This window comes from Chanodichthys erythropterus, chromosome 3, assembly GCF_024489055.1.
Source record: "Chanodichthys erythropterus isolate Z2021 chromosome 3, ASM2448905v1, whole genome shotgun sequence".
NCBI classification, from domain to species: domain Eukaryota; kingdom Metazoa; phylum Chordata; class Actinopteri; order Cypriniformes; family Xenocyprididae; genus Chanodichthys; species Chanodichthys erythropterus.
The window spans coordinates 69038788-69064312 of NC_090223.1; the positions used below are offsets into that span (position 1 = coordinate 69038788).

General features: G+C 38.5%; 1 protein-coding gene and 1 pseudogene across 1 annotated transcript; one reads left to right on the top strand and one right to left on the bottom strand.

Annotated features, from left to right (window-relative positions):
- The window catches only part of LOC137006927 (gastrula zinc finger protein XlCGF57.1-like), a 194374-nt pseudogene extending 176144 nt beyond the window's left edge, over positions 1–18230 (top strand).
- Positions 18231–23190: 4960 nt separating this feature from the next.
- LOC137005429 (THAP domain-containing protein 6-like) lies at positions 23191–24892 on the bottom strand. Its single transcript, XM_067366327.1, has 7 exons — positions 24813–24892; positions 24570–24726; positions 24270–24371; positions 23963–23995; positions 23782–23830; positions 23527–23733; positions 23191–23400 (listed from the first exon to the last, which is right to left on the bottom strand). The coding sequence occupies exons 1-7, from the start codon at positions 24890–24892 to the stop codon at positions 23204–23206; spliced, it is 825 nt and encodes a 274-aa protein (XP_067222428.1). The 3' UTR covers positions 23191–23203.
- Between the last annotated feature and the right edge of the window lie 633 nt (positions 24893–25525).

A 25525-nucleotide genomic window follows, 5' to 3' on the forward strand; every position in this document is an offset into this window, starting at 1 on the left:
GCAGGTGCATTTCTGAGGCCAAAACTCATAACGTTATAAGAAAATAACCCTTCAGATGTAATGAAGGCAGAGATTTCCTGAGCTCGTTGGGTCAGCGGAACCTGCCAATAGCCCTTAAGCAGATCGAATTTACTAACAAATTTCGCTGACCCAACTCGATCAACACAATCCTCAATACGAGGGAGTGGAAATGAGTCTGGTTTAGTCACTTTATTTTCCTATAATCAGTGCAAAACCGATAAGTTCCATCAGACTTATTAACGAGCAGGCAGGGAGATGCCCAACTAGAAAATGAAGGCCGTGCAATGTCGTGATCAAGCATATACTGAACCTCACCCTTAAGATGCAGGAGTTTATTTGGAGACACCCGATAAAAATGTTGGCGAATGGGCTCAGCATCCCCAACATCGATATCGTGCTCCAACCAGTGCGTACGTGAAGGTACATCTCCAAATAAAGAGACATAGCGGTTAATAAGAGCAATTAAGTCGGCACGTTTACTCTCTGGTAAATGGGCCAACATTTTACGCAAATTTTTAAGAGTCTCTGAATTTTTAAGACGACCTAACAATACCGTATCCTCTGGAAAAGAAACTCCTTCATCAACCTCCTCTTCCAAAGGAGCAGATGCAGTACTATCAACGACCAATACAGGTTTTACCTCAGTCGTGGCATCTAACGCTTTGTGAGAACGGCAGTAATAGGGCTTCAACAGATTTATGTGACATAACTGTGTTGACTTCCTTCTGTCTGGAGTGGCAATCAGATAGTTTAAATCAGTTACTTGTTTCACTACTACAAAAGGACCAGTATACTGAGCTTGAAACGGTGAGCCTTCCACAGGTAACAGAGCCAACACCTGGTCGCCTGGCATAAATTGTCGTTTCTCCGTTCGCCTATCATAAAGTGACTTCATACGTTTCTGTGACGAGTTCAATTGTTCTTTTGCCAACCTACCTGCTTCATACAACCTACGCTTAAAGTCATTCACATAACTTATCAAATTTTTAGGTGGCGTACTCTCAGTCCAGTTATCACGAAGCACAGCCAGTGGTCCCCGAACGGTGTGCCCAAACACCAAGTCGTTGGGACTGAATCCAGTACTTTCCTGACATACCTCACGTGCTGACAACATCAACCACGGCAATCCCTCCTCCCAATCACCTTGCATCTCCGTACAATATGCCCGCAGTAAGGACTTAAGCGTCTGATGGAAACGCTCCAAAGCCCCCTGACTTTGGGCGTGATAAGCACTAGCTTTATTGTGCTTAATGTGCAACAGCTTCAAGACCTGAGAAAACAAGTGAGAGGTAAAATTAGTACCTTGATCACTTTGCACAATCTTTGGAATACCAAAAACGGAAATGAACTGAGTCAAGGCTTTCACTACTGATTTTGCAGTGATCGTACGGAGGGGATAAGCCGCAGGATACCGAGTCGAGGCACACATAACAGTGAGCAAATAAATACTACCTGATTTTGATTTAGGCAATGGGCCTACACAATCAATAATCAGATGCTCAAATGGTGGACTGACAGCAGGAATAGGAAACAATGGAGCAGGCTTGATCTTCTGATTTGGCTTGCCTGTTAGTTGACAAGTATGACATGTCTTGATATACTTTGACACATCCTTCTTCAACTTTGGCCAAAAAAAATGACGAAGGATTCTGTCATAGGTCTTTTTAACCCCTAAATGACCTGCAAGTCCATCATGAGAAATCTTCAACACAATTGAGCGATACTTCTCTGGCACTACCACTTGCATAATAGGATCGCCAGCAAAGTCACTACCATGCGGAATCCATTTCCTCACCAACATTCCATCCTGCAAAAAATAACCATGAGCAACATGTCTAATTTCATCAGATGACATCACACTCTCAAAAAGGTTTTGGAGAGAAGAATCAAGTTGTTGCTCCTGAATCAATTCTGAAAGAGAAACAGAAAAGTCATCAGGCAATGAAAATGTTGGTCTTACTACAGTAGAATCAGAGAACAACTTTGGTTGTGCGGAGGCCATGGATCGAGTCACAGCACACGCAGTAAAAACGTCCGGAAAATTCTTGCTGCTCTCATCAGGATCTGAGATGGGAAAAATTGAGACCACAGGAGGTGAAAAAGTATCAGGCCAAACTCTGCCCCCTGCCAAATTATTTCCCATTATTATGTCAACACCGTCCACTGGCAAAGACGGACGCACACCAATCACCACTTCTCCACTCACAAGTTGAGATGACAACATTATTTTGTGTAGAGGAACAGATAAGACGTTTAACCCAATTCCTCTAATAAGCACACTAGTACCAGTGTCACTCACAGAGGAAAATGGCAACACATCCTGCAAAATGAAAGACTCCGAAGCTCCAGTGTCCCTCAAAATCGTCACTGGAACTTTTGTCTTCTCACCAACAATCGACACATGCCCATAGGTGATAAAAGGTGAATAATCTCCATCTTTTATGGGGTTCACTGTTGTGGGGAAAACCTCAGAAGAAGAGTTAACAGGATTCAACACTGGTGCAACAAGGACAGCCGGCTTAACACAAGGAGCTTTTCCCCCTTTACTCTTCGCTTTAAGCACAGGGCACTCATTTTTCCAGTGGCCTTTACCACGACAATAATTACAGATCAGAGATGAATTTCTGGATGTACGATCTACTTTCTCTTCAAACATTTCATCCCTTTTCCGAAACTCAAAACTACTCTTATGCGTCAAAATATAATCGTCAGCTAACTCAGCAGCTTTAACAGGTGTATCAGCTTTCTGCTCATTTATATATGTTGCAATGCGAGCAGGAACAGAGTTCTTAAACTGTTCAAGCACAATTAAGTTACTTAACTCCTCAAACGTGGTTACCTCCGACGCCATACACCAACGATTAAATGCAGTGGTAAGCTCTCTAACAAACTCAACATGAGCCTCATTAACTCCCTTAGACAACGTTCTAAACTTTTGTCGGTACGCTTCTGGTACCAATTCGTACGCTTTTAAAACTGCAGCTTTAACGGTATCGTAATCTTGGCAGTCAGTGAGTGAAAGAGCCGAATAGACTTCTTGAGCCCTGCCAGTGAGCACGCATTGTAAAAGCAGTGTACGTTCTTTACTAGGCCAACCTCTTGCGTCCGCTATCCGTTCAAATAGTACAAAGAAGGTATCTGGGTCTCGCTCATTAAATTTAGGAACTAAACGTAAATTTCCAGCAGTGTCAAACATTTGAGAAGCACCCTGAAAAGCATCAACTGAGCCGTCATTCAATCCGCCTTCTCTTATTATGTCCAAACGATATTTCTGCAGCTCAATATTGGTCTGTTCGTTTCTAGTTTTTTCACGCTCTACCTCCAACTTCAAACGCTCCTGTTCAAGCTGTAACAACAATAAGCGTTCTTGTTGTTCAAAAGTTAAAGAGCCAACACGAGGTTTAACTTGACCGGCAGTAGCTGGCATTTCAAACAGTATAGACTGCTCTATCAGTTTTGTTTTAAGCGTTTCTCTAATTGTACTATCCTTTACCCTCTTATCTCCAATTTCAATTCCATAGTGATCCGCAATTTTAAGTAATTGATCTTTTGCACACGAATCGAGCAAAGCTTCAGACGGAGAAGTAATAAAATCTTCGACTAGAGTAGACATGCTACCACTTTAAATACACGCTACAAAATAGAAGACGTGCTTTACAAACCCCAGCAGGAGGAACAACAACAAGTTCCCTTTCCCTATCTACAGAGAAAAAAAAAAAACTAACTCACCCCTAATCTTCGTGTGGTTACTGGTGAGGGGTATTTAAGCACCAACTCCCGCTGGTACAAGAAAAGCAACCAGCACGCTGGCGACTCACTCATACCACGGATATGCTCCCGAGACAACTGCTCTACTCACGGTCACCAACACAAAAGTAAAAAAACATTACATTACCCCACTCGTTCCAAAAGGGAACGAGCAGCTACACCTAACAAGGGAACACCAATACAATTCAAAATTCCCCCCACGATAGGATTTGCAAAATCACTTACCTTCTAAAACTTCGCAAATTTAGACAACCAAATTACAGATACAGCAATTCATCGCACTCCGTCCTTGAAACAGCCACATCCAATGCGTATTTCCCTCAAAATGATGTCTAAAACATCCCAAACAATAACGCTATACAAACAACCCAGCTAACACACGACGTAACAGTTACGTAATGTATTCGTACTTTTTGGTAATGTCATGACTTACTAACTGACAACGTAACTACGACGTCGCATGCCAGTAATTTCATTACCTTCAGATTACCATCTCACAACGTCGTCAGTACGTTCTCCGAACGTTATAAGATTACCCAGAACGTTCCAGATACGTCCTCTATTCGTAATATATTGGTAATTCCATGACTTACTAGTAACGTAACTACAACGTTGTATGCCCGTAATAATATTACCATCAAATTACCATATCACAACGTCGTCAGTACGTTCTCCAAACGTTACAAGATTACCAAGGACGTTCCAGATACGTCCTCTATTCGTAATATAATGGTCATTCCATGACTTACTGGCAACGTAGCAGCAACGTCATGTGCTCGTAATTTCATTACCATCATTTACACATTCTTTATATGTTATTATTACCAGAATTTGCAATATAAAACGTGTAATTAAATGTCAGACACAAGACTGAAATGTCCCCTTAAGAAAAAAAATGTTTCTTTTCACCAAATCAGAGTATGGATGACTGCTTTTTATATATAGTGACGTGACATACAGCGCGCGCCTCCACAAATGTAGTGCGCGCGTGCCCACAGTATGTTGATAAGAGTGTAAAGTTAATTTTTCTGAGAGGAGAATTTATTTTTCCGAGGTGACAACGAATAAATGGCTTTTATAAAAATGTATAAAGTTAACTTTGGAAAGACGCAATACCTTTTTTTATTGTTATGTTTACGTTAGTGCAGGTGGCCGTTAGAGTTGCCATGGCAACCGGGAAAACATTCAAGCTGCTGGAGAGGACAGCGTCGACGTTTCTCCGTGTTTCTCGTCAGTTTTATAGCAATAAAGTTCAACAACTGCGTCAGATTGGTTAAGTAACATTACCCACAGTCTACTTTAAGTACTTTTGTTAATATTTTTACCTTTGTGATTTCCTTGATCGTCTGAAATATATGTTATGCAAAATGTTACGTTAGCATAGCATATGTTTTTAATGATACTGAGAGCAAAACGTCTTGAATGGTTTTATTTTATGTTTCGCTGTAGGCTATATGTTTTTATTTATAGTTTGAGTGTATTTCATTATTTTCATTTGGAGTTTTGTTCATGTTCTGTGTGTTTTTCAAAATAAATGAATTGAATTCAATTCGAGTCTGCATTCATCGTTCACAGCTGTTGTAATAGCCTTTACATTAGTTTGGGCAAATGAGGACATAAATTAGGTTAAACTACTGCATGTCCGCCCATAGAAAAATAAATAAATATAAGAATTACCAACTGATGACCAACACACAACTATTGATACACAACGTTGCCACGACGTCGCAGTTACTACCTGGCAACGTCACAAAGTTACGTTTTGGCGACGTATAGGCACCTTTCACTTTTCCGGTTGCCACGACGTAACTAGTTACGTCGCCACGACGAAAGTTTGGTCACCAAATTACGTTGCAGTTACGTAACAGTCACGTATTTTGGTTAGCTGGGAATCGTTCTTCCGGTTTTACATACGGTTAATCAACACGCCAAATTTCCTTACAAAATAACCGAACGCAAACAAAACAAAGCGCTTTCGAAACACATAAAAAAAAAAACAGGAATTTTTCAAAAATTAAAGGACGAGCCCCCATTTGTCACGGCCGGCTCGCAAGCCGCGACAAAGAAGGAGATAACACGTTGTATGAGGATCAAAAAAGGAATAACATTTATTAAAGTAAGAATAAAATTAAGAGGAAAGACCAAAACAAACAACTGAAGGGAGAACGAGCACGACACGAGGAGGGGAGAGCGAGCGCCATCACACTGAAGGGAGCTGCTTAAATTTGCCGGCATCAGCCCCAAACAGGTGTAAGTCTTCAGTAATGATGACGTCATTCACCTCAACACCATCCTGCAAAACAAAGGAAAAAACAAACCAACAACAAATATGACCCATACTGGGTTCATAACATAACTAATTAACGTTCATATAATATATATATATATATATATATATATATATATATATATATATATATATAGAGTGATGAGATAGTTAGCAGGTTATCATCACTCAATGGCTGGCTGTCTAAGTGGTGTGCGCAGAATAATATAGGTTTCATAGACAATTGGAAAAGCTTTTGGGGCAGACCTGATCTGTTGAAAAGAGATGGTATTCATCCCTCCCGGGATGGTGCTGCTCTTCTCTCTAGAAATTTGGCAAATAGTCTTAGAGCTGAAACATGACAAACCAGGGCCCAGATCAGGACGCAGACAAACTGGCTAAACCGACCGTCTGCTAGCCGCCTCACGTCACAGAACTCAGATAATTCACAGCACATAGAAACACTTTCACCTAGATATTATCACATAGAGACTGTGTCTGTACCTCGAACTAGTAAATACAAAAAACTTCCAAAACCTTTTAAGGGTAAAAATTTAATTGATGTTCAAAAAATGAAAATCACAGATAAATCAGATAAACAAATGATAAAGCTTGGGTTACTGAATATTAGATCTATTTCTTCAAAAGCACTTATTGTAAATGAAATTATCACAGACAATAAACTAGACTTGCTGTGTTTGACAGAAACCTGGCTAAAACCAGACGATTACATTACTTTAAATGAATCTAGTCCTCAAGGTTATGATTATCGACACAATCCTCGACAGAAAGGCAAAGGGGGAGGTGTTGCTGTAATTTATAGTAATATATTCAGAATCATTCAAAAGAATTTCAAATATAATTCCTTTGAAGTGATGGTGCTTTATGTAACATTATGTAAGTTGACATTTGTGCTGGCTACTGTATACAGGCCACCAGGGCACCATACTGACTTTATCAAAGAATTTGCTGAGTTTCTATCAGAGTTAGTACTGGCTGCGGATAAAGTCCTTGTTGTTGGTGATTTTAATATCCATGTAGATAATAATAAAGACGCATTTGGATTGGCATTTGCAGATATTTTAAACTCTATTGGAGTTAAACAACACGTGTCAGGACCCACTCATTGTCGTAATCATACCCTAGATCTAATACTGTCGCATGGAATAGATATTGATGCTGTTGAAATTCTACAGCAGAGCGATGATATATCAGATCATTATTTAGTCTCGTGTATAATACAATTAGCCAAGGCTACAAAACCACCACCCAGCCATAAATATTGTAGAACAATCACGTCTGCCACTAAAGATTGCTTTATAAATAATCTCCCCGAGCAGTTTCATCGCCTTAGTATACCTGACAACATAGAAGAACTCGATGCTGCAACAGAAACTATTGGCTCTCTCTTTTCCAGCACATTAGATGCGGTCGCTCCTTTACGTCTAAAGAAGATTAAGGAAACTAATCCAACGCCGTGGTATGATGAGCACACTCGGGCTCTAAAACGAGCTGTTAGAAAAGCTGAACGTAGTTGGAAGAAAACAAAACTAGAAGTTTTTCGCCTTTCGTGGAAAGAAAAAATGATTGAGTACAGAACAGCCATAAGAAATGCTAGATCTACTTATTTTTCAAATCTCTTAATAGAAAACAAACATAATCCTAGGTATTTATTTGACACAGTGGCTAAATTAACTAGAAACAGAGATTCAACTGCTGACGTTTCCATAGAGCACAGCAGTAATGACTTTATGAACTTCTTTACTTGCAAGATTGATAATATTAGAGAGAAAATTATAAACATGCAACCGTCTACAGTTTCTCTTCAGACAGTGCACTGTATTGTCCCTGAGGTAAAACTAGAATCATTCGCCGCTATAGGAGAGGAAGAATTATCTAAACTTATCAAATCATCAAAATCAACGACATGTATGTTAGACCCAATGCCGACTAAACTACTGAAAGAAATGCTTCCAGAGGTCGTAGGTCCACTTCTTGATATAATTAATTCATCTTTAACACTAGGACACGTGCCAAAAACCTTTAAGCAGGCTATTATCAAACCTCTTATTAAAAAACCTCAACTAGATCCGAGAGATTTAGTAAATTACAGGCCAATCTCGAATCTACCTTTTCTGTCAAAGATACTAGAAAAGGCAGTTTCAACACAACTGTGTTCCTTTTTAGAAAGAAATGGAATCTGTGAGGATTTCCAGTCAGGATTTAGACCATACCATAGTACTGAGACTGCTCTCGTTAGAGTTACAAACGATCTACTCCTATCATCCGATCGTGGCTGTATTTCTCTATTAGTGTTATTAGATCTCAGTGCTGCTTTTGACACTATCGATCATAACATTCTTTTAAAAAGACTTGAAAACTATATTGGCATTAGTGGAATTGCTTTGGCATGGTTCAAATACTTATCTGACCGTTATCAGTCTGTGGTAGTTAATGAAGAGATGTCGTATCGATCACAGGTTAAATATGGGGTACCACAAGGCTCAGTATTAGGACCGTTGCTTTTCACTCTGTACATGCTGCCCTTAGGAGAGATAATTAGGAAGCATGGTGTTAGTTTTCACTGCTACGCTGACGATACTCAGCTCTATATTTCCTCGCGCCCTGACGAAACCTACAAATTCACAAAACTAACAGAATGCATAGCTGACATTAAAAACTGGATGACAAGAAATTTCTTATTATTAAATTCAGAAAAAACTGATTTCCTAATCTTTGGACCAAAAACTTCCTCACGAAAAAACCTTGAATACTCTCTAACACTTGACGGGTGCTCCATTAAACCTTCGTCCTCAGTTAGGAACCTGGGTGTGCTCTTTGATACCAATCTTTCATTTGAAAGTCATGTTTCTAGTATCTGCAAAACCGCCTTCTTCCATCTAAAAAATATATCTAAATTACGACATATGCTCTCAATGACAAATGCGGAACAGTTGGTTCATGCATTCATGACCTCAAGACTAGATTATTGTGACGCTCTACTGGGTGGTTGTTCTGCTCGGCTTTTAAACAAACTACAGTTGGTTCAAAATGCGGCAGCTAGAGTTCTTACTAGAACCAGAAAGTATGACCATATTAGCCCAGTTCTGTCAACATTACATTGGCTCCCTATTAAACATCGTATAGATTTTAAAATCTTGCTACTTACTTATAAAGCTCTAAATGGTTTAGCTCCCCAGTACCTAAGTGAGCTCTTAATGCATTATAGTCCTTCACGTTTATTGCGATCTCAGAATTTAGGCCAGTTGATAATACCCAGAATATCAAAATCAACTGAAGGCGGCAGATCATTTTCCTATTTAGCACCTAAACTCTGGAACAATCTTCCTAGCATTGTTCGGGAAGCAGACACACTCTGTCAGTTTAAATCTAGACTAAAAACACATCTCTTTGCTCTTGCATACACATAACACATTATCAATACATTAACATTTTTCAAATCCGTTAAAGGATTGTTACGCTGCAATAATTAGGTCGGCCGGAACCGAGAACATTTCCTATAACACTAGATATACCTGTACATCAGAACAAGAATGGCATCTACGCTAATATCTGTCTCTCTGCTTATCCTGAGGTTTGCCGGGTGCTGGATCCAGGCCGTATCCAGGTCAGATGGAGAACCTGCGTCTGGACCTGACTACAACGTAGCCCAGGATCCCCGTATCCGCTTACATATATTTATATATAATCGATTTTTAATCTCTATAATAAAAATGTACAATTCAGATTTTGATCTCCATATACATTTACATATATATATCTTCCAAGGGGTTTTTTCCCTCCTAGGACTTTTTTCCCAGTGCTAGCACGCTGGGTTTTTCTCCTAGGGGGTTTTTTCCACCCCTGGAAGTCAGCCGACATTGGCTTAATGTAGCACCATCTTGTATATGTTACATATTACCACGCTTGCTTGTACAGTTTTAACCACTTCCCTTTTTTTCTGTGCTTCTAATATGTAAAGCTGCTTTGAAACAATTACCAATTGTAAAAGCGCTATATAAATAAATTTGACTTGACTTGACTATATATATATATACTTTGACCTTTAATGTGTTTCAATTCGGACACATGAATAAACTCATACAACGTGTTTGTTTGTATCATATTTCTCACTGTTTTAATTTTAATACAAATATTATCTGGTAAAACAGTCTATGCACTTCTGTGATTGTAGACGATCCCATTTGAAACATTTGGATGTGATCCAGGCTCAGGCGTTGAGATTGTGTAGTGGAGCTTTTAAGACATCGCCTGTCTCAGCTATTCAGGTAGAGGTAAGAGAGATGCCATTGGAACTGAGGAGACGGCATATAATAGCAAACTACTGGGTTAACTTGCAGGGGCATAATGACTCGCACCCCACAAAAGAAGTGTTGAAGGAATGCTGGAGAAAAGAGGGAAGTAAAAAGGACAACTTTGGTTATTTGGGGAACAAAACAGCAAAAGAGCTTGGGGTATCTGATATGAAAATCAGCTCTTCAATAGTACATCCAGTCATAGCCCCATGGAAGATGAGATGTCCAGAGGTAGATTGGTATTTGTTAGAGGTGAAAAGGAAAGAAGAAAGTGCTGATCTGGTTGGGGTGTTTAATGATTATATTACTGAAGTATATAAAAACTTTACTCAAATATATACAGATGGCACTAAGAACCCTGAAACAGGGGTAACAGGAATGGGTGTGGTGGTTCCAGCAAGAGGAATTGAAATCAATAGAAGAACATCTAATCATTTAGCAGTATGTACAGTGGAGATGGTGGCAATTTTAGTTGCTTTACGTTGGGTGGAAAAAGCAAAAATTAAAGTCATAATATGTTCAAACTCAGCTTCAGCTCTAGTTAGTTTAATATCGTTCCATTCAAGTCGACAGGATATTTTATTTGAAATTCTCTATTCAGTTACAAGAATAACACACCAAGGTGGACTGGTTATTTTTTTTTTGGGTTCCGGCGCACATAGTAGTGGAGGGCAATGAAAAAGTGGACAAGGTTGCAAAGAATGCATTAAAGAAGGAACATGTAGAAATGCAAATAAGAATCAGTAAAGCAGAAGTAAAATGTATAATCTGGGAAAAAATTAACCAAAAATGGCAAGAAATGTGGGATAGTGAGGAGAAACTGAGACATTTATACTATATCCAAAAGAGTATTAAAGTAAATAAGGTAGGAGGTGGAGATAGAAAAGAGGAAACGGTACTTAAGGCTGGGACACTGTGCTCTAAATAAAACATTAAGAATGGTGGGGAAACATCAGACGGGTATGTGTGAGCAATGTCAGGAAGAGGAATCGGTGGAACATGTAATTCTACATTGTAGGAAATATCAGAGGGAGAGGGGGATAATGGATAACAGATTTAAAGAACAAGGGGTGCAGAAACTCACTTTAAAAACAGTACTTAGTATGAATGACAGAGCACAGGTGAAGGGATTGTTGGTTTTTTTAAAGGATACTGGGCTTTATTATAGGATATAAAGGGTTTCCCCCCTTTCTTTTTTTTTTCTTTTTTTTTTTTCTGGATATTATAGATTATACTGTAAACCTACTGACTGATCCACACTCCGGAACAGAAGGTGGCGTTAATGCACCATTAAGCTGGATGCCAAAAGCCGTTAAAAAAGAAGAAGAAGAACAAGAAGAAGAAGAAGAAGAAGAAGAAGAAGTGATTGTAGACAATGCAGCGTCTGAGCAGGACTTTTATTTTGGAGTGACGACATGACGTCATAAGACTGCGCCGAGCTCCTGCATCTGATTCTGCTGAAGAAAGGTTTGTTTTAAGAATTTAAGCTGTTTTAATCGATAGAAACAGTTCAATGATTTATAGTTGTGTGTTTTGTTTAAAACAAGCGATGTGAAATGAGTTTATTTACTATTTAATGTAACATTGTGATTCTTTATCTAACTGTAATGAAGGATATTTGTGTGAGTAAAGCTCATATCCACTGATGAGAAACAGTAAACCTGCGTCTCATTTCTCTCTCTATATAAATCATAAATCAGTTTATCATGAACACGAGTTCAGTCTCTGGAGAGTCATGATGGAGATACTGAACTTTTCAACTCCGAGTCAATTGAATTAAACATTTTGAGAAATGATTCAGTGAAACACGACACGTGCTGCTCAAACAGTGAACATGAACGACAAACACTAACAAACTAACTGATCGTGTTTTCATCAGTCATAAATGCTTAAATATGACGTTTATTCATTTGCAGTTTTATTTTTTAGAGATTTGTTTTGTCTAACATGGTAATTTAAGACCATTAACTCTGTTAATTATTCTCTTCTTAAAGATGGAGTTTAAAAAAGAGGAGGAAAATGAAGATATAAAGATGGTGTTTATTAAAGAGGAGACTGAAGACATGACGATGGAGATTAAAAAAGAGGTGGAGGGTGAAGATATAAAGATGGTGTTTATTAAAGATGAGACTGAAGACATGAAGATTGAAGAAACATTCAGTGTGAAACATGAAGAAACTGAGGAACAAACAGGTTGGTTTTATTCTCACAGCTGAACTCATTATTAATATCTATACTTGATCATTATTAAAATGTCCAGCTCTACAGAAATAGAGAATATACTGAAGTATAATCTTACAGAAAGTGTCATAATTCACTCAGTTCATTCACTCAAGTGCACTTACTGTAGAGCTAGAGTTAGGGTTTGGCTACTTGTAAGTAAGGATTATTAACTCATTACTATAGTGAGTAAATGTAGTAATGTGTAACTACATCACTTTAAAGTACAGTGTTTCCATTCAATCTGATCCTGGACCACAAAATCAGTCTTAAGTCTCACGGGTATATTTGTATATTTGGTGGGCACCACTACTATTTTAATTATGAAAAAAATAATATATAAACATTAAGCCAAAACAAATTCATTTAAAGCTAAACTGAAACAGAAACCGGCGTTATAACCTATAATTTGGCATAATTCCAAATGTTTTAATATTCACGATTTGGAGGCTAATCTATATTATTCAAACACTTTTATTGTACACAGACTACTATAACTTTTTGTATATTTGGTTGAATGTATGTTATTTTTACAATTAACAGGCTGCGATGTCAAGTTACTAAAACTGATATATGTTGTGCGTACGCGAGGCGCTGGCGCGATCACTTGAATTTTCTTATAAAAGTGGAAACAAATCTAAAATAGGCTACTCAGACATTTATGGTCACATGTCGAATGTCGAATCTGTGAAGGGTTAAAGGTACAATATGTAATATTTTTTGCAGTTAAATATCCAAAAACCAAAAAAATGTTGTTCACTTCAGAACTTACAATATCCCAAATGTTTCCAACAATTTGTAAATCGTGAGAAAATCGCAATCTTAACCAAGGCTCCAGGACGAGTGAGGAGTCGCCTGTCAATCACGTCATACCCGCTTTACCCTCAGTTACCGGTTTTATTTAGTAGAAACCATGGAAACACCAAAGACGCTTTAATAAATCACATGTTTTAAGGGAACAACTTTTTTTTTTCATAGGCAGAAAACAAATTATCGTTATATAGTTTAACACGTTTAGTCTTGTTTAAATCTAATTTTCTTGCAATTACCATGCTTTACCATGCCTCAGAGAAAAACACTATTTTGTGAAGTAGCTAACATAACATAATCAGATGCAGCATTATTTTTAGTAACAGTAATACAGCATTTTCTCCATCATACAATATGTTTTAAAATGAATCGCATGTCATTTATCAACACAAGCCATCCAGCATTTAATATGATATTGTAAAATCGATCTATCTTACTGCAGTGTGTAACAGTGTCTCACAGCAGCCGCCGAGCGAACGCTCAGAGTAACGTTATAACATCATTTTCAACACTCTCAAATGTATCTAATATGATAAACAGAGCTGTCACCTCATACTAAAGAGTATATTCTTTGCTCATACTAATGACTGAAGTAGTAGTAGTATAATTTTCTTGTAATAATAATTACCATTATCAATATTTTTTTTTTTACAAACACTGAATGAGAAACAGTATCTTAAGCACCACCACCAGTTCTGCTTAGTTAAAATGACAAATATGCATTCATGGTTACCAAGTTTTAATTCTTGTTGATAAAGTTATATTATTAATTACATAATACTTGATTGATTGATGTTAAGAGCTTTGCCATATTAAAAAGAAAAGCTAATTTGGTGGAATCATATATAATTTTTTGTTCTAGCTTTATTCTGTGCTATCATCTCCGCTGGTTTCAAAATATGTCTCTGTTATAGGAAACATGTTTAAAGTCACTGCAGAAACAAGGTTGTGTTGGTGCCGGACGAGGAGAAAACAATGTCTGACGTTTATGTTTGACGAGGCGTGAGCAAGTCAAATAAACCACGCTAAATCTGATCAGAGCGCTCGGACTGAAACAGACTTCCAGAAATACAATTTTTGAATAGGATTTCAGACCACATATGAATGTAGCTGGAAATGGATTTGTATAAATCACATTTCATGTTGTGGTTGTATGTTTGGTCATGGGAGCTGATCAATTGTTGTTCATGCTTATCGTGCCACCAGCTGGCAGCAGTAAGTGTGGCACATAGTCAAGCCTTTTAAAATAGTCCTTTTATTGTTACAGTATTTTCTGGAACATAAGTGCATCTACAAATCAGCTCCATGGCAAATTCCAAGCAATCAAGAGCTTAGAGAGGTACATTTAACCCTTATAGGGTCTTTGGGGTCTTTTTAGTCTTTGTCCAAATGACATGAAACTTTGTACAGTGGTTAACACTTTCTAGATCTACAAAAAAAAAAAAAAAAAAATTGAGTATCTAATTTTGTAACAAAATAATTGTTTTTTTAAAAAACAAACGTAATTTTACTCTGTTTATTAATGTATTGACTTCATATTTGTGCAGTTTTATAAAGGATTTATCATTTCTTTTACATTTATTTAAATAAATAAATCTTTTTTTTGAGTAGGTTTTTATACAAAAACAGCTTTTTATGTGCAATTCACTTTCTAAAAGACCCAAATTTCTAAATGTCATTCATGGGGATCACATGGATAATTTGACATGGTTTAGTGTAAGATTTTTGCCCATCTTTTGGAAAGTGCAGTTTTAAAAGTAAAAAATGATCCCCTTATCCAGTAGATGCTGCAGAGCTTCACTATCCTCAAGAAACTGCACAAATGTTGAATAAAAAAATATATAAACAGAGTAAAATTACATTTGTTTTTTGTTTGTTTTTTTTAAACAACAACAACAAAAAATTGTTACAAAATTACATTTTGTTGCCTGGGGTCTGTGGAGACCCCGAAGACCCTGGGTGTACTTTCCAAACGAAGACCACACAAGGGTTAAAGTAGTAGACAGATTCTGTTAGTTCAGAGTAAACAATGATGTACATCTGAGTCCTTAAGATGGAGGGAAGTTAGCAAGGGAAGGGCATAAAAATCTGAACTTGAGTACAGCCCTGGAGTACCTCAACAGGACACTTTGTAGATTTATTTGAAATATCCATCAGTCTCAGATCAGAGAATCAGTAACCTAGAGCAGGAATGTCCAATCCTGTTCCTGGAGATCTACATACATGCAGAGTTCAGATCCAACCCTGATCGAACACACCTGCCCCTGAAGATCTTAGTTCACTGCTTCAGGTGTGTTTGATCAGTGTTGGAGCTGAACTCTGCAGGAAATGTAGATCCAAAGCCACTGGAAGGCAAGCCTGCAACCTTTAGCCAAAAAAGAGTAACAACTAATGCTATGCTAACGGTACACAGAGAATGAGACCAGAGGCTGTTTTTCGAATGGATGAGAGGCTTCACTATGCTGATTAAACAGCTTTTGTGGGGAAGTAGTTAATCCTTTAATTAATGGATAGCCTGTTTGCCAATCTTCAGCATGAGTTCAGCATGTTTTACACAAAACAATACTTTAGAATAGATAGGCGTACCTACGGGGTACACATGACGCAAAAATATAAATCAGCCTTAAGTCTTCAGGAATGCTTGAAAATTAAGGGCAGGTGTATTTGATTAGGGATGAAACTTAACTCTGCAAAACAGTGGCCCTCCAGTACCAAAGCTGCCTATTTCTGATCCATACGATTGGATAGGGTATAGATCATACATGTTGTTGATTTTGATGCTTTAAATGTCTGAATTGTTTTTTGTTTTGTCTATTTTTTGTCCTAGACCTGATGGCACTGAGAGAGGCAAGTCATGAACTTAATGAAAGGGAAGAAGAGAAAGAACATTATAATTTAATGAGTGAAGAAAAACCAACAGAGTTTTCCTTACAAAAAGGAGCTCAAAAGACAGGAACTAAAAGTTGTTTCACTTGCCAACAGTGTGGAAAGAGTTTCAAACATAAAAAACACCTTATAGACCACATGAGCATTCACACTGGAGAGAAACCTTTCACCTGCCAACAGTGTGGACAGAGTTTCAGAAGAAAAGGAAACCTTAAAGTCCACATGATGAGTCACACTAGAGAAAAGCCTCACACCTGCACTCTGTGCGGGAATGTCTTCAAACGGGAGCATAGCCTCAGGCAACACATGAGAATTCACACTGGAAAGAGCCCATTCACCTGCCAACAGTGTGGAAAGAGTTTCAGTGACAAAGGAAGCCTTGAAAGACACATGAGAATTCACACTGGAGAAAAGCCTTACACCTGCCAACAATGTGGACAGAGTTTCAGTCAAAAAGGAAACCTTAAAGTCCACATGTCAACTCACACTGGAGTAAAGCCTGTAACTTTGATTCATTATTTTGTAATATCAAAATAAAATTGAACAGCTCAATATTGCAATAAATCGAGGTTGACACAACAGTTCACAAAGCTTACGCTACTATCACAAACTCGTTTACGGTTGATCAAATCTATCAAACCAAGAAACCACAATGAGCTTTTATCATTTACATAACTTGTATCTTTTTTTTAACTTTAAAAGTTGTCACCTTTTATAGCATTTTGTGTCTGCTGGTATTAAAATGAATATGGAACCAGCTTACTTTATTTGTTTTTAACTTTGTTAAATGTTAACATTCTTCATGGTATCGTTTGCAGTGAAGAGAAGATATTTATCCCATTGAATGATAATTTGGTGTGTAGCGTCTGGATGGATCCGTTCGTAGTCAATAAACTTTGGATTGTTCAGAACGCTTTTAGCAGGCTGGACTGTTCAGTAAAATCTCCCCTCGGTTCCGGCCGGTCTGCAAAAGACAAGCCCTTTTGACAACTTTACCACCTGGCCGAAGCTGACCAGGCGGCTATACTGCCAGCTCTTGGGACTTCAAAGGACCAACCCCCTGTTGTGGGTCCAGAGACTCAGTACCAGATCACACACCAACACACACATAGACAAACACACACAGACACACACAAACATGCCTAGAGATGGTATGTACAGTTATTCTCAAAATATGACTGTGCCAAAAGTACCCATCATATATACACGTGCATGTATGTTTCCCAGTGTTTAGGGTAAATAATTGTAGGTGTGTTAGATGTGATGAGTTTAGATTCTTTTTAAAGCTCTTTATCTCTCTTATTCCATAATGTATCTCACATCCCTGTAGAATGCATTGTTCTATTTTTAATAGTACTTCGAAGAAAAACGAACACTGATCCAACCTCGTAAATTATGCAAATGAGTTCGCAAGAGAAGACAAAGGAATCCTTGCCCGCCAAAGATTGCATTGCATCTATTGGCCACCCAACTCGGGAGGTGGGTTAGTTTCGTTTTCCATAAAAGCAAAGACGCACAGTTTCTCCCGATTGTCTCTCGAGCACCTCGTGCACGTCTCTCCCGGACTTCTCCGGTGACCACGCGCCTCCATCGTGCTCCTCTTTCGGGAACACCACTTCTTTGGACTCTCTCTCTCTTCGGTTGAGTTACTCTTCAGTAAACCTCGTTTGAAAACCCCGCCGGAGAAACCCTCTCGGAAAGGACCAACCAAGCCAAGCGCACTAAAACTCTACTGCACACTGACTTGAACCAATATGCAAGTATTATGATTTCTTTGAAATTCGTTTAAACTGATTTCTGTGCTGGCTTTCAAAAGGTTTAACTGTTGTAATTTGCCATTCTTTGATCATCTTTCTTTTCCTGTCTTCATTTTCACTCTTGTGTAACTTATGTGTATATCTTCTGTATATATTTAGATGTATAACCTCGGTAGTTTTCATATATTAAACACATTATTCATACTCGATTGTTCTCTTGCTCATTCAACAAAAACCAGGTCACTTTAACGTTTCGATTCTAATACAATCACTCTATGTTTGATGCTATCATAGGAATTTATCCTTCTTTACTCAAATCAGCCAGAATTTCCTTATGTGTTTCATGTAAGTCCAATACATGTCATATACAAAATCAGACCAATTATGGCCACTTTCATACTAAAAAGTAGCCTGACTACGTCAGACTTCCTACTTCCGCTCAATTTCATTTCGCTTCTGTACTCAGTCTGAGACAGCGTCAGAGCTTTCTGTTTACCACCGGTCTGGAAACAGCCGGGCCAATCAACGAACAGAGGGCGGGCTGAGAGCCGTGACGTAGATGTTAAGCGCCGAGTCTTACATTGTAGGTTAGAGAAATCGAAAACCGAACGCGGAAATGGCTGAGACACGGGATGCAGTTCGCTCGGTTATGGAGAACATTCAACTCAAACTGAAGCCAGCTGTGTTTAAAAGATCTAATCCTAAGTTTGAGAGTTGGCTACAAATATTTTCTTGTTTCACTCTGTCAAAAATAAGTTTAGAGCCCGTGATTGTACCGTGTATGCGTAGATTAACTTCGCATAATCTGCAAAAGTCGTTTACAGCCATGTTCACTCCGGTATTTCGCTCGCATCATCATGTGTTTACAACAGGTTTACAATGGAAGTTCAATCATAGATTTGAGCTCGATGTATGATGCCTGTGCTTCGATGAGGCTGTAAAGGCGCATACCATACGTCATAACTAAACGATTCTGATTGGCTTACGGGTAACCAATGATTTTAAACTTCAGACAATCGCCCCCTAGCGAGAGAGTAAACACTTCTCTATTATGCCATTCCAGACTCTGTCTACGAAGCAAAGTGAAGTAGCAGAGTCTGGTATTACCAGGCTAACTAAAAAGCACACATAAAACTTATATGGGATTTTTAGGTCATATATGAATACTGCAAAATTCTTATACGAGTTTTACACGACAACAGTATGCAATAGTATATGATTTTAGTAGAAAATGTGTATGAATATCAGTAAATTTCCTATACAAATCATTTAAAATTCTTGATTGAATCATATGCAAGTCACATAGGATTCATTTAAATTTTGCATCATTTGCTCATATGAATTTTATACAGATTATATGTTTTTAATAGGTAAATTGTGTCTGTTCTTCACACTTTATGTTTCCACCTAATTCCTCGTATCTCTACATATAATTATCTTATATGATTTCAGTCAATATTACAATATCTCTGCATATACAAATCATATATGATTTCAGTCAATTACTTGCACAAATTTACATTAGAAATACTTTTATTTCAACACAATCAACAAGACAATCAAATTATACTCCAAAAGAGTAATTTAAAATTACAACTTGATATCAAACTGAACTTTGCGAAGACAAAACAAACACACACACTCACACAAGCTCCCATATATACTGTACCAGCTTAGAATTTTTTTAAAAGGCCTGGAAAAGTAAACGTTATAATTCCAGGTCATTCCAACATCTTACATTACCCTGTCAGGCTTGCAACTGGGACTGGGGAGCTAAAATCCTATAAAAAGAACTGTTTTGCACAGCTTCTTTCATATGCTTGCACTCTGTAACTCCAGGGTAGTTAATTTTGCGATGTGGTGCAGCCTTACTTTGTGAAATACAGACACCACAAATGACACAAGCATGAAATGATGGTTCTCAATTCCGAATTGGGTGTCTGCAATGTGCTCCCTGAGTAAGAACACATCCTCTGACCCAATCTCCGCCCGAATGAAACGGTTGACAAAGGACACATGGACACCTTGTTCCTTTGAGTTTTGTCGAATCACACGCTCTGCTGCTCTGACCACCTTCACTGTTCCCTCTGAGGGGATCATCAGCCCACCATTGTTTTTAAGTTCAAGCAGGTGGTAGCTCTGGTCAAAAGATGAGGGTACAGCAGTTGTGACGAGGCTTGCACGGCACACCTCACAGGACAGTTTTTTCAGAATTTTTCTGACAACAAACCCTGAAATGTAGACAAGGGCATTGTCCACAAGACCACCAAAGCGGGTGGGCAGGTAACTGTGGTCACATATGACTGCAGGAATGTTTGCAAATGGGGACAGAAGCTCTTCCTCTGCCATTAAAACAGAGTGCATGTCTGCAGCTGATAGGGACACGGTTTCATCTTGTGCTGCCACGTTGCCTGACCCACTTGGTGAGACACCACAACGGACCATCAGACGACGGAAAATGCCTTGGAAGTGCCCTGCAGTTGGATTGTTATTCCAGCCTCCTAAAAAAAAAAAAAAAAAAAACCTTTACATTAGATTACCTTTACAAACCTTTACCTTAGATTACAGAGATGTTTAATGGGGACAGTCAGAGTCATAATAGATATATTTTCTGAGGTTAAGTAAGGAAACTGTATAACCATTTTTTGCCCACAGGTAGGCTATAAAAGGTAAGTAAGGTAATAACTGTATAACCATGTTTCTTCCAAAGGTAGGCTATAAAAAAAATACACACTGGTGTCTGATGTGCCGTTTACTTTAGGGGGTGGATTACTTCATGAAGTGATAGCCACCAATAAGTGACCAGCCTGAGAGATCTATCACATCAAAACATACTGTAAACTAGGGATGTATAGGTACTAATATATATATATATAAATCTTTAATTTGCCCACCCAGAAGGTACCAATATCCGGTCTGGCCAATGGACTAAAAAAACTAATTATAAATATGAAAATTATACCTGAAGCCCTGACAGAATTGAACAAAAGCTCCAAGTGATCCTGACTGAAGCGGTATGTGCAGACATAACGCTGAACTTGGAGCAGGTCAGGAATCATCATCAACAATGTGTCCACGTTGATGACAAAGCCAATGACTGACAGATACCTTCAAAAGAAAACGTCTCATCAGTAAGATCATGGCAAAACAAGACACCTCAAGAGCACCTTGTAATTGCAGTTATTGAAAGACATTAATTTACTTTTCTACAAATATTCATAACATGTAACTCAACACATGGTGACAGAGATAGCGGCAGCAATACATGTTTTGCTCCAATAAAGTCCCTGAATGGTAAATGATTTAAGTGCAGTACAAATCTACTGGGTGCAAAATTACTGGGTGCTTCTTGAGAGTATAAGTCCGTGTCAGGAACAACTAGGAACTATATTAAAACTGAACAAGGATAGATTAAAAACAAGAACATGTCATACATACCATTTGACACCTCTATAACCTGAAAAACACTGAACACAAGAAGATTCTAAAATGCAGAGACAAAAATCATAAACAAGAAGAAAAAGTGCAATACAAGATATGCTCCTTAAAGCAGGAGGGACTCACATCACCTCCTGCCTCTGGTTTTGCAAACAGCAACATCATATTAACATACATACCATATTTGAGACCTTTCCTGGATGACCTGAAAAATACTGAACAGAAGAGTCAACAGAAACAAAACTGCAGACAGCAAAACTATCCAAACCAGAGAAAGAGCATCTTATGAACTCGATGCGTAACAAGAGAACAGAGCATCATATTAACTTGTGATGTTGTGAACTTTTCGTGGAAACCATACGATATTTAAAAAAAAAAACCTTTGTTTGGTGGAGGGGTGTGCCATCTTTCATCACCAAACTGAGCAAGTATTCCCTGCCTCTCAACAAGAGCTCTACTCTCTCTGTCCAATTCAAAGCACCCAGAGGAGCTTTGTATCCCTTGGCACGGGGATTGCGGCTGTTCAGGTCCAACAACCTGTCAATCATCTTAAAAAAGCATAAGCCTCTGTTAACTGATATATCACCCATAACAGTAGTATCGTATCATGGAAATCAAATTATAATCTTTTATTTAGTACACAGTAGGGCTGGGCGATATATCGAATGCTTTTGTCACGCGCATTTCGCCAGTAAAGCCGGTTCCCTGATTGCCGCTTAAGCCGATTTAGCGGTAATCAGGGAACCGGCTTTACTGAAGAAATGCGCTTGACAAAAGCATTCGATATATCGCCCAGCCCTAGTACACAGCTCTGCTTGGATTTCCCTCTACAGGTAAGTATAAACAGAGATGGCTTTCATGCAGAATATGCAGTGTTATATAACAACCTCAATGAATTTTTAAATTCACAGTTTTTAAACTGTGAATAACCAAGGTCCCTCAGTGTGCGCAGTGCTACCACTACAGAGTGACTCAATGTTTGAGCAGCCAAGGACACTTTCATCTTCTGGCCATCAAATTGAACATGCTTGTTTGTTATCTTGTGGGCCGCATGCATATCCACAAACACCCTGTCAGCATTCACTGGATGTTCAAAGAAGGTTTTTAACGGCTCATGGGGGTTTCCCTTTAGCTGACACCCGAGCTGGTTGCACATGTTGACATTGGAGGCATGTCCATCCATTGTCATGCAGACCACTTTTATGCCACGTGCATGCAATTCCTCCAGAGCATGGACAACCAGGACCTTCTGTGTGTCTGGAGACAGATACTTTGTGAGGTAGTAGGCAATTGGAGCTTTCCAATGACCCTGTATTCCTACCACCATAAAAACAAGCACCTCGGTGGCTAAATCAGTCTCATCCATGCCATTCCCCATATCCACATATCCAGACATTTTCTGGGTATGGGGATTGTACTGGGCATGTTTTTTGATGGCCATGGCATCCAACATGAGGGCCACAGAGCCATATTTAGCAGGGTCTTCTTCACATCTTCAACATGTCCAACATCATTGTGTTGAGCCCAGGCCTGGTGTCCACTGATTGCATCCTCCTTTACAAAAAGAAAATAAATAGCTATTTGAGTGCTTCAACCCTTGGATCCCTATTTTGGGCACTTTTTCATTTTTTTCTATGATTGTTCTTTTTTCCAATACTTTGGAAGGCATTTTCCAAGAAAAAAATAGTGAAAATAGCACATACATGCTCAAAACTTCTACATCAGTTCCCTGTTTGTTGTACATTATGTAGGGATGTACTACACCGTTGCAATGTATGTGGATGTGGCAGGGGAAGATGCAGAGAATCCCTCAGGTAACTGTAGGCTTTCGGACCTTGGAGGTGCAGTGTGAGGGCAAACTCTCTCTGGTCCTTGGTGTATTCATGGCCCCGCTTTGAAAAGAGGTCTACTTGAAGATCTGAAATTCAGTTAGACTAGTTAGACAAACTATTTAGAAAGTTCCCTTGAAATAATACCTTTATAAAGTCTGACAAAGAGTGCAAACAACATACAATTCAAGGTTGTATTATTAATTTATTTTTACCAGAGTGGAAGCCAAGCCTTTCATTCAACTCTTCATTTATAAGGTTATTTTCCTTCAGATCTTCCAGAAGACTCTTTACGGTTTTCTTTGCTCTCCATTCCCGGGTCTTTGCATTTTGCTTCTCCCGCTCTAGACTCTCCACTCTAGCCAAAGCTTCACTGAGTCTGGCCTTTAGATGAGTAGGAGAATAGGGCAATGGGCAAAGTCCTAGTAGAAAGAAGGATAAAAAATTTTTCAGTGATGTTTATATCATACCACTCACAGTTGTTTGGTGCATAGCACTGCATATGTGTAGGCACACATTCTTAATTTCTTACCCGTAATATCACTGCCAGCACCATGAGTATGGGAAAGAGAGAAAGGGTGCATGTATGAGAGAAAGTTGCTATGTATTTAGTCTTAGAAACTGGGTTATCCTGCAATCGTTGTTTTATGCTTTAGATGGCGCTGTGTGATGCTGTAGACCTCCCTGATAAAAAAAGTAAAAAGTTGAGTTGTAAGTGCACTCGCCCTCCATTGTATTATTGCTATCTAGCTTCATAAAACAAATGTCATATCTAGCTTCACACAACAAATGTCAGTGAAAGAAGGTGTGTATTTATTTATAACATATACTCATATACATATAAGTGTATGAGTATTTCTGAAAAGAGTTGCAGAAAGCAAGGGAGAGATTTCGATATGACCACAGTCATGATGCTCATAGCTGTATGGGACATATCAAATAGCCTACAAATACTCACATCATTGGGCTGAGGCTTACTTTCAGGAAAATGCTGAGAAAGGTCCACTGGTAGGCTCTCTTCAGCTTTCCTTGAAGTTTTTGTGTTCCTTGTCACTACAGGCTAAAATATAATAAACATAATACTTAAAAACAACTTCATTAAAAACACTTGAAAAGGTTTTAGTATCCCACAGTGTATTTTAATACACAATACATCACTAATTCCTATACATGCAGAAATATCTAACGGTTTTACCGTTTTTGTTTTACATATGAATCATAGACATCTCTGTTAGCATGTAGAGTAAAATACACCTACTCTTTGGAGATGACATGGGAAGTTGAAGACAGATGTCTTGTCAAAATCATCAGGCTTGAAGTGCTCACTACAGAGCTTTGACGACTTAGTCACAACAAAACCCTCCCGTCTTATAGCAACTTCCCATTGCCTCCTCAAGCCTGTATCACTGGGAATCCTTCAAAGTGTGAAGAGAAAAAAAACAGCAAGAGATGACATAATTTTTTAAATGGTAAAATAACCTAAATCATTGTTCAATCTTACTTATGAAATGTAATCCCATGCGATCTGGTATCAATACTGCGTTGGTTATTGCAACTGTAAGCTGCACAAAATACGGGCATAATTGCTCGCTATCCGTTGACTCCGATTTACTCTGGTTCTAGCGTTGAGTGGAGAGACCCAACCAATATGGCGGCGACGTTGGATCACGCTCCAGCACATCATGAGGCGTCTACGTATATATGTCTATGCAAACCTCGTGCAAAACCCGGAAAACTATTTCTCCGCTGCGTCACATTCTGCGCTCTTATTGGCTCATGCTAAGTTCAAAACTACTTGCTATTGGTCACATTAATAAACAAGTAAAAATATATGTGTGTAATAAAATTAATATTTTCTTTTATAATTGCACTTATTTTAAGTAGTTCTCAATAATTTTGTTTATAAATTAGTATGTTATAATATTGATAACATTATTTCTATATTAATCTGGTAACCTTGGTTACAGAAGACACTACAAAGACCACATGACAACGGCCCAGTCCCAAATGGTCTAAATGTGAAAGAGCACTATGCAAAAATGCAGTTTGCTCACTTCTCTGTTCAGATGTGCACTGGAAATAACTGTGTCCAGGTGAAGAACAATGATGTTGTTGTGCAAAACCTGGTGGTCGAGGAACAGATTTCGGAAGATTTAGGAACAAGACTATCCCTTGCCATCATCACAGCTAGACATTACCCATCTCCCTGGATTG

Bases quoted from the DNA above. Each gene is read 5' to 3' on its own strand.
- LOC137005429 (XM_067366327.1), bottom strand. From the start codon at position 24,892: ATGCCCGTATTTTGTGCAGCTTACAGTTGCAATAACCAACGCAGTATT. The intron at 23,734-23,781 runs GTATGATATAAA...TCTTTCTACTAG, and splicing joins GCACCAAACAACTGTGAGTG to GACTTTGCCCATTGCCCTAT. The intron at 23,401-23,526 runs GTAAAAATAAAT...ACTGAATTTCAG, and splicing joins AAGGCTTGGCTTCCACTCTG to ATCTTCAAGTAGACCTCTTT.